Raw genomic sequence first — 11,127 nt, forward strand, 5'->3', positions numbered from 1 at the left:
AATCTTTAATTTTAACTAAATTGGTACAGTCGTTTTTTGTTGCAAATGATCAAGTTAGTTTTTGTAAGGAGGGTTCTTGTCCCACATCAAATTCAGATGGGGAGGATCTTGGGCATATATGAGTATGCAGCACTACCCAACAACTTAAGTTTTTGGGTCAGAGGAAAAGCCTGGCATGTTACAAGTGGTATCAAAGTGGACCCAGTTTTTGATTTGGTGTCATGCCAAGCGCCGAGGTGGTGTTCAGGCTCGGGTCGTTACTAGGTCCTTCAGTTGATTTTTTTTTTTGGGGGGGGGGGGGAGGGGGGTAGGCAAGATGGTCCGACCACAACGAGAGCATTTTGAGTTAGGGTGGGAGAGAATGTAAGGGGTTTTTTTTGTCCCACATCGGATCCGGATGCGGAGGATCTTGGGCTTCTATGGGCAGCATGTGGCACAACCCAACAACATAAGCTTTGGTGTCAGAGGGCCAACACTCGGCCCGTTAAAATTTTAGTGACCTTCCTCATCAATTATCTTGAGTTGGTTATGCAAAGAATTTGACTTGAATGCATTCATTACTTATTCAGTTCTTTTGTTTTATTGCCGCTTATCCTTCTCAACTCCCTCATTTTAGGTAAGATCATTAATTTATGGGGTAAATTACACGGACCTCCCCTATGGTTTGCTATAATTACAGGGACCTCCGCTCTGGTTTGAGAAATTACACGGACCTCTCCTAAAAATGAAATGTTGTTACATAGACCTCCCTTGTTAACGGTCAACACGAGTTCACAGACGGAATTTGCTGATGTCATGCCCTAAATGTATTAAAATCCCCATATTACCCTTGTTTGAAGTATGCTTATATACCACATCTGGAATTGGAAGCCACTTTTCTCTCTCTAACACAAACACTTTCTCTCACACAAAATGTTAATTAATAGTATAAAAAAAATACTTTTGATACAGAAATAGTACCATAAATAAAATCTCACATCATTGCAAAATGAAAAAGTAAGCCATAGATGAATAAATATAAATCATAACAAAGAATTCATAATTAATTAAATGGAAACCAATAAAGATGATAAAGGTGTCACTGCTGAGATTTCCACATCAGATGGAATGGGAAGCAACATGTATAATCTCTTTTTGCAGCTCCCTCAATTTGATTTTTGCAACTTGTGTATAGAATACAGCAATAAATCAAATCTGTATCACCATCACCGACTGGGAAGATAAGAGAAAATTAGGAATAAACAAAAATAAAAAAAACCTAAATCATCAACTCCGACAAAATATAGGGATTTCAGATCAGATTTAAGGCAACAACGCCGACACGAAGAAGAGACCAGCCACAAATCCACCGACAGTGACTCTATTCAAGGCGGCGCCATTGGGACGACGGAGATTCACCTGAAGCCGAAGAGATTGATGGAGGCAAGACGATACTGGAAGGAGACGAAACAGGAGCGTCAGAGGTTGTGGCAGCAGGAGGAGAAGTAATCGGAGAGGAGGTCGGTGGAGTCACGATGGGAGACGACGTCGGAAAAGGAGTCGCCATCAAATATCAATGCAAAAACCAAAGGTGGTGATCATAATGATATATGTGAGTGTGTGTGTGTGTATAAAATTCCATAGCTTTACTTGCTGAGGGCATTTCAGTAAATTAGACAGATCCGCTAGTCCATTTGACGGTCCGTCACTAGGAGGGGAGGTCCGTGTAGGTTAGTTTCATTTTTAGGGGAGTTCCTAGTAATTTCCCAAACTATAGGGGAGGTCCCAGTAATTATAGCAAACCATAGCGGAGGTCTGTGTAATTTATCCTTAATTTATGACATGTTTATCCCTGTTTATACATGCATATTATTCTCTCCATAAATGCAATAACTTATACTATTTTTTTCACGTAATGTGACTTTTATTTTGGCAATGGCAGATGATAAAGTAACTGTTTTGGAGTCGGAGAAGAGAGCTTGGGAGAGCTCCCCTGAAGCTCAGGCTGTCAGAGAAGCTCTAAATCCATGGAGAAATCAGGATGCAGAGGCAAGAAAAAGTTCATGATTTTCCAGTTTCAGTGTTTGGTTTACACGAGATTCGTGTAGAAGAAATAATTACCGAACATGGGACATTTGTTTGTTCAAGAAAAATGATACTAGGAAGGAAAAAAGTTTGAGTTTAGTTCCAATTTCGGAGTTGTTGCAGTTAGCTACCATGGATTGATCTTAACGTCCAATACTCCAATTGATAGGCTAACGTCTGATTTGGTCATAGCCATAGGTTGGTCTGATCTCGTCTTCTATTCGATTTATCTTTTGATCGAATTGGCTATGTAATGTTTCAGTTTGACGATTTATGAAGTGTCCTGTTGAATCTGTTGATTGGCGTCTTACATGTGTGTATTAAGGAAATAGTTGATTCATCTTGTTGAAATGTACCTTCTAAATTTTGCATAAATGGAGTTCTACATCATTATATGAGAATTCGTTTAACATTCAATTGATGCATGAACACTGATTTTTACAATCTGGAATTCAGGTTTGTATAATTGATAGTCTGGGTTTTTATCTGAATCAAGCACATGTTGATCAGGAGATCATTTTCGTGTGTGTGTGTGTGTGTATATGCATGATGTGCAAACTGTGAATGGAGTATGCATACATGGCATGAAGGAGGTTGTACCATACTCCGAGTGATAGATTATGATGATGCGAAAGAACGAACGCTATCCAGTATTCCCGAATCTGATTTTTGCTGAACAAGCACACAATATATACTAGAAACTAAATTTTAATCATCAACAATGTGCGCGTGACTAGAATTGGTGAGAAAGCAAAAGTTGAATGTCTAATTAAGCATGGACAATGGAGAATCAATTCTTACTTCAGGCCATCTGGATGTTGTCTACTACAGGGCACTTCAATCTCGAACACACTTTATGATGCTCTACTTCCTCCTGCCCCCCTTTTATGTTCTCTTTGCTCAGCTGACATTGACACATATGAACTTCTGTTATTCAAGTGCTCATTTTCCTCTAGGATTTGGGACTACATCCAACATAGTATTGTGGGGATAGGAGTCTAAGTGCTCAATTTTCTGTTTCCTTGTACAGTTTTTGGTTCTTTAATATATTTGATCCCCCCCCCCCCCCCAAAAAAAAAAAAAAAAAAAAATTCATCCTTAAGCCCCTTTACATCTCTCCTCTCTCTCCTCTTTGCCTCTCTCAACTAGGGGTGGCAAAAGTTGACACGACCCGCCAACACGATTCGAACACGACACGAGTTAAACGAGTTTGGGTTGACCTTAAACGAGTTTGGATCATAAACGGGTCCACGCGATTAACTAAACGGGATTCAACCCGTATAACACGTTTATACACGTTTAACTATATATGTCGTACATAAATTTTTATTTAAGTTCTAAAATTACTATATAAATTTGTGTCTTATAATATAATCTTTTCTAAAATAGAAACTCTTTAGTACTTTGGTGGATTAAAACTTATATTTTTTTTAGTATTTATTATTTTATTGAGTATTATTAATAATTTAAATAACATAATTTTTTTTTTTTTTTTTGGTAAATAGGTCATTAAACGAATTACACGTGTAACCTGTTTAATAAACAGGTCGAGTTATAGTATTGAAAGTTTCTGACACGATTATTAAACGGGTCATATTCGGGTTGAGAAGTGAACCTCATCACCTCCCCCAACCATTCTGGCTTGCCCAACCCACATTAAAATAACTCGTAGTTGAGCGCCTTTTGCAACCATGATCAATCACAATAAACCTCTAAATAAAAAATCATCATCTATTTTGTGATTAAGCATAAACCACAAACTCAAGTCTTTTTTATTTATTTAATTTTTTCTTAATTAGGTGTAATTAGGCGTGGTCCTTATGTCACCATGACTCTAATTTTTTCTTTCATTGAATATAATGGTGTAACATAAGTACTGTCGGCAAAACTCAAGTTAGTGGAAAGCCATATGGTGGGTATTACGGGTAAAAAAATAAAAATAAAAAAATAAAAAATCGAAAAGAAAAAAATCTTAGTGTATGAAATAGCCAAAACATGTTTTAAACAAAATGATTGAGGGCTCCATGGTCTGAAAAATGTCCCTGTTACATATTTTGTATAACTCCTACCTATACCAAGTTGACTATACGTACCAACACGTACGTGAGTATACACACACGTATTTTATTCCTTTTTGAATAATCGGGGTGTTTAGGATTTTGTCTTGACTAATCTACGGGATTGTGTAAGACGATCCCCCTACACGGATCAGGTAAAATTCGAACTATGTTTGCGGTCGTGGTCCCGAGATATTGCTCGCGCACACACGTACTTACTAATGTATAACTATATATAAATATGAATTAAACCTAACTTGTCCTAATAAAATCTACATACACACGTCTTCAAAATTTCACATTGCAAAGATCTAGCTGAAGTTTTGGCAAGTATGAATTAGGCTGTACCTACTTCCCAACATTTACATCTGGAACTGTTATTTTGCTCCTTGAAGTGAGTTCGAGAGGCTAAGGAAACATATATATATATATATATATACACACACACACAACATTTATACACAAACATATATATTCATACATAAATACACAAACATATATATTCATACATAAATACACAAACGTGTTCCCCTCACTACTTTTAAAGTTTTATAGTCTTTCTTCTCAGATTGTTATCTTGACAATGTCACACAAACTCATATTTGACTCCTTGGTCACCGACACTCTAAAATTAGGTCATTATAAAAATACCTAGATTTATAAAATCTAATGGCCTAATAATCAAGTGCCCTTTTGAACATAAATTAATGCACTAATCCTAGTTTAATTTTGAAATCTTATTGATCAAAGTTAATTATCATAAGTGGGTATTTTTTGGATCCTAATTAATATATAGCACGTGTCCCAGTATTATGCACATAATTAATTAAAGTGTCGATGTTTAATTAATAGAAATATTTCAAGTAGAAAAAGTCCAACAACTATGTAGACGTAAAAGGAAGTGGATGGATGACATGAAACCCACCATTAAAAATGGAACCACAAGCAAGAACCTACCACCTCATTCAACGAATATATAGCGAACATTGATTAGTGTAGTCATTATCACAATGAGCTAGTGTTAACTTACACACACACACACACACACACACACACATTGATATATCACTTCAAACTTAATAGAACAGTGAGGCATGGATTGGAGGATTAATATTAATGATATGTCTTCTTTCTTCTTGTTTGAGGCAAGTGGAGACTCTGAGGGAGATTCCGATCACTTTGGAGATTCGGAGTTTTTGGCGATGTGTAATGGCTTCTCTTTTGCTCGAGATGATGATGAAGAGTCATGTAGCTGTGACGCCAGCGTTGTGCTTTGTTCTGATGATGAGCTTGATGATGACTGTGAAATTGAGCAAGATTTCAGCGACTCCTATATGATGAGATTGTCGGGAGCCACATCGGAGTACGTGCCGGGGGACGAGGGAGAAGAATCATCATTTAGGGTTGGCGTTGATGAGGGAAGAAGTAGCACGGTGATGGTGATGGATGAGATGGAAAGAAACAGGCTCTTTTGGGAGACTTGCTTAGAAATAGGGCATCCATAGATTGATATCACTAGCTTTGGTTGTGAGTTATAATTTACTTTTTTAGTTCCTTATAAAATATATAATGTGTTTAAATTCCTAGTTTTTCCTCAATTTCCATGAATAAATATATGGTTCCGATATTTGTACATAGATAAAAGGTTTTTATCATGAAATCCCTACCTCAAACTGCATGAATCTGTTGTTGACATAGGGAATTAACTAACATAGTGGCATGCATATATCATATGTCTTTTCATTTTTCTTCATCTTTATTTATTTATTATTATTATTTTTATTATATATTTTGGTGTAACGCCTAGCTTTCTAGTAGGATTAATCGATCCTCTTTTACTTATAGTGGAACAAAAACATATACTACTATATCAATTAAAATAGAGACATAAGAATGGTTTTTGAGATGTTCATTAAGGCCACTCGATTACTTATAGAAATCTTTTGATCCAATTTTATTTCTTTATTTATTATTTTATTTTTCTAGGCGTGTTTTGGACCGGATTTCTAATCTCTATATGTAACCCTAATATTTAAGTACTATAAGGGTTTTGTACTGTTCATGAAATATTAAGAATTCTTTGAAGAAGACTTAACAAGTTTTTTCAACCACATGCTTGATTTTTATACAGTTTTATGTTCCTTCTTTGAAATTTATTAGTGAATAAAGAAAGCATAAAATTATAATCATTGGACCATGACCTTGCCAAAACTTGTCAGGTATAGCACCAAGGCAGACGGCACTAATTCAAGAGGATATATATTGTGAAGGTGCTGCATGCTCAAGTTGTTTTGTTCGTGTTTGGTTTATAGATGGGTTTAGAAATTGTGGAAGTCCTCTTTAGAATGGACTGACAACAAAAAGGGGTCAGTTGTGAAATAATGTTTGATTTTATCATTTTTTTAATTTATACTATTTTTTTTTTTAATTTTTAATTTTATTTTTTTATTGTGGCAAAAAACTCACACCCCCAACCCTGTTGCTTAAGTAGTGATATTCTGGCCTTGTATAGTTCTGAATCTATGTTTTCTTCCAATTTAATAGGGATTTTCAACAATTATTTAGAACCCTCAGACCACACTTCTAGTTTGAAAATTAATGAGAATGTACCAGCTACTACATACACTACAAGTGCATGTATCAAGTTTTTTATTTTACTATTTAATTAAGACATCTTATATTTTGGTTCACGGTCACTCCTTTTAGATCCAAGTATTGAATATAGTTTCATTTAAATCTGAATTACATCTTCCTTCACACTATTATAAATTAATAAGCGGGCCGGGTTTTGACAAGTTGTAGAAACAAGAAATCCGTCGCGTCGATTTTCTTTCTCCAACATGCACAAAAAGGCTATTAATGTTGACACCTATTTTGACAAATTACGTGGCAAGTCAATTTGGTGAGATCAGAATAAGGAATGATTTGACTAAAATGTGAGGTAAGAGTTTTAAATTTTCTATATGCATCTGATCACGAGATAATTCAATGCCTACTATTAAGTGATAGGTTTTATCAACACTCCTAAATAAAGGAGATATATTATTCAAGGAAAGTAAAGGATACGATGGAAGAATCGTGACAAGAATCATGAGAAGATACGTGGATAATGGAGGAACACGGGCTTAGTGGAATAAATTTGGTAATCAATAATTGTAATCCAATAGCTTAGATTTAGGAAGTATTTTATTTTAGGACTTTTTATAATTTCTACAAATAATTGTAGAAGCAGAGGTTCAACACCCTCAAAATCTTTATTTTAATGTAATTATGCTTTCTCAAGCTCTCCCTCTCTAATTCAACTCTCTCTCTTTAGCAATCTTACTATTCTCAGACTCTCTTTCTCTAAATATTCTCTCTCTCTCTTCTATATCTTTCTTATGTCATTAACTTTCTCTCTTTAGCAATCTTTCTATTATCAGTTTCTCTTTCCCCTTTTTCTTTATCTATTTCTCTCTTCTACATCTCTCTCTCCTTCTTTTCTTATTCAGTTTTCACAATCATTGCAATTCACTTTCCTATTTAAAGTCCTGTTTTGAACCTACTTGAGAGTTTAATGTTCTCTCTCTTAATCATTGGATCCATAACTTTCTTGCAAAACAGACTCAGTTTGACCTAATCTTTTCACATTCGAACAAAACTGTTGGTTCTGGCATGCCCGCGTACACAAATTTCTGAATCGGCGAAACCTGCCGATTTTATGGTTAACATTCTTGGCATGCCCGGTGGGACACAGGGTAAAAAATAATTATAATGATTCAGCAAAATGAATGCTAATTTTAACAGTATGCAATTGGCTCTGTGACTGCCCGAATTTACAAAACCCGGTGTGTCAACAAGTAACCTGAAAACTGATCCGAAAACGAGTCCTAAATGCAGAAGCAGGAAAAGAGATAAGAGGTCTCTAGAGATGAACACCACCTCTAAGATGACAAAGTGACCTTCTAAGAAGTCACGAGACAAATAGAAAATGAACGTGAAAGCTAAGGTTAAAACGGACAAAAATGGAACTAGGGGTAAAAAATGGCAAAACAAAACTGGATGCTACTGTGCATACCATTGGATAGCCAATGAAAAATCAATAAATCTAGGCTAAAAAATCACCTAATTTGGAGTTAGAATGGAAGAGATATGGAATTTCGAAGTTTCATAAAAAAGTTACCAAAAATGCCCTTGGCCTCATTACATACATGTTAAGTTGACACAAAAGAAAGTACTTGGGTACATATTAACATACAAAAGGAAGCTAAGCAAACTTCTAATTAGATTACACATTGTCAACCTCAAAAGACAAATGCAACATGCTAACACTTGCATGTTAATAAGATACAAAAGATACTCAAAAGTAAACACAAGTACGAGTTAAGGATGATGAGCATCCAAGAAGAGTATCTCCTTGTCTGAAAAACAATGATCAACTAGGGTGAGTAATTGAAATTACTCCATAGGAAATGCATATGCGTATAACCTAAAGTTTAAAAGGTTTTGCAAGTGTAATATAGATAAACAAATGTGGATCATGCCCCCTAAGTCTAGTTTCAAGGTGAAGATAAGGAATCATTTTAAAACTATCTTTGAAGCAATTTAAATGTAATCCACAACAAGTAACGCATTTAAACAATATTGGAACCTCCAATGCCAAACAACAAGTTACAACTACATTGTATTGTCAACTTGGAAATAAAAACGCAAAATCAAACAATAGGAATATCTTGGACATGAGCATCCGGTTATGAACATCACAGCCAAGACAATTAGTTGTTTTAGGCTATTAACCCACAAGGAACTACCTAAGTGCGCACTATATTGGGGAGAACTTGTACCTACAGCACTAAAGCCGTACGTACCTTAGCCATGTCAATGAAATAATGCCCCCAGTATTTCCAAATTTAACAATAGTATTGCAACATACACATATATAGGTATACAATGCACTTAACCACTTTCCATGCACAACCAAGTTCGAAACTACACAATCCATGCTCTAAGTCTTCAAACTACTATGGCATTTGCAATGACAAGTTCACAAGGTGAGTAAAATATACTAATACAATGTTGTCAACTTAGGAAATACATTCATACTAATATAGTAAGTTTTAAATCCTTGATTAAACAACAACATAGTATTAAGTTCACAAGGAAATCATTGGCTATGCCTTTGAAACATTTGGGGATTCCTTTGTGCTCCATAGGATTAAAAAAATCATATTGTTCAACTTTACTGCATAAAATTTCAAGAAAGATTAATGTTTGGTGTAATAGTATGCTGTCAGTAGCAGGGAAAATTGAATTGATCACAACTGTTATCACTCCAACTTGTCTGTACTGGTGTAGTGCTTTTACATTGCCTATAGCAGTTCTTAACTAGATCCAAAAGTTGTGTCGAGATTTTATTTGGGGAAGCAGAGACAACTTAAAGAAAACGCATCTTTTAAGTTGGAATGTTATGTGCAGACCAAAAAATGAGGTAGGTTTGGGAATTAGAAAATTGATTGATGTGTAACAAGCAGCCCAATGTACATTGGCTTGGGATTATCTTCTTAGCAAAGATAGGATTTGGGTCTACCTACTGAATGCAATTCCCAAGATCTCACATTCTATTCTATGGAAAAATATGATTAATATTAGGGATCTTATGCATCTCAATATTAAATGTTTAATTGGTACGGGGTAATTTTTCAAACTACTGTCTGATCCATGGTGTAAAGGTCAGTCTTTGCTTTAGAAATTTGGCCATAGAACTGTTAGAAGACTGGGATTTGTACCAACAGGCCTGTGGCCTTGCGGTACAAAGCTCCTACTTCCCAAAAGGAGGTTAGGGGTTCGAATCTCAGTGGGGTAGTGTGTGTGAGTCCCAACTAGGAAAAAAAAAAAAAAAGACTGGGATTTGCTTGGGATTCCCTTTTATCCAGGATAATGGAGGCTAGAATTTAAATATTCTACAAGATGCTATTTTCCATCCTATTAGAGATTATTTACAAACACTGCCTATTCATAACAGAGATGATAAATATACTTGGGATGGAGGTCCTTTTTCTTTTAAAAATGCTTGGAAGCTAGGGCTGCAGGGTAATGCATCCAGAGATGCTATGGTATAAGCTGTATTGGGGAAAAGCTCGGCCAAGATGGTTTGTTTACTGTGTTTTTCTGTTTCAAAACAAATTGCCAACAATGGTCAATCTCCAGAAGAAGAAGGTGCAGCAAGCTCCAAGGTGCTCTATTTGTTTACAGGAGAGTGATACTAGGAACCATTTATTTGTTGAATGCTTCTATGTTAGGAATTTTTGGGAGTGGATAAAAGATACCATGGGCTGGAGTGTGGATTGTTCTGAAATCTCTACATTTGAGGAACTATGGAATTGGTTTTCTCAGCAAACAAGTAATGTAACGACCCAAAAGATACCAAAATAATAGTAATAATAACAATAATAATAATAAAATATATAAAATTTCGGCATGACCTATGTAGAAAAAGTCCCTCTACAACCTGTTATAATACATAAAAATGAAATGGCCTCACTTGGCCTTAAGACTAATCTATCCTGTCCTAACGCACAGTACAAATATTATACCACATTCCCAAAATGATTACATACATATAAAAAGTCCCGTTCCTCTATCTCATCTAAATAAGGAATGCACTAAAATTAAATCAAGTTACAGTCCATAAAATATAGCTAAAATTTAAAAGTCCATAACTTACAACATTATACCAATTAAACTAAAGTTTCACAAAATAGTTAACATTACATTTACAAAATATTAGAGTTCTAATACAAAAGATAACAAAATAAAATAGATCGCCAATTTCGTCTAAATTTGTGGTGGATCGTCGTCCGCCACCTCTTTTCCCAAACCTGAAAAATGTTAAAATAATGGGGTGAGCATAAGCTCAGTAGGAAGTGTCTAAGACACACTTCTTATGACCCTGTTAATCCACGCAAAGAATAGGAAAAAGTAGACGGGATCATCCCAATTCCGGGAGAAATACAATCATAATATCAAT

The 11,127-nt window shown here is 35.3% G+C and overlaps 1 protein-coding gene across 1 annotated transcript; it reads left to right on the forward strand.

Annotated features, from left to right (window-relative positions):
• Window positions 1–5,215: 5,215 nt before the first annotated feature.
• On the forward strand, window positions 5,216–5,626 carry LOC132270934 (uncharacterized). The gene has a single exon (XM_059772162.1). The coding sequence runs from the start codon at window positions 5,216–5,218 to the stop codon at window positions 5,624–5,626; it is 411 nt and encodes a 136-aa protein (XP_059628145.1).
• The last annotated feature ends 5,501 nt before the right edge of the window (window positions 5,627–11,127 follow it).

Source organism: Cornus florida, unplaced genomic scaffold, assembly GCF_030987335.1.
Source record: "Cornus florida cultivar Cherokee Brave unplaced genomic scaffold, ASM3098733v1 CherokeeBrave_3.0.0_Hap2_Chr01, whole genome shotgun sequence".
NCBI lineage: Eukaryota > Viridiplantae > Streptophyta > Magnoliopsida > Cornales > Cornaceae > Cornus > Cornus florida.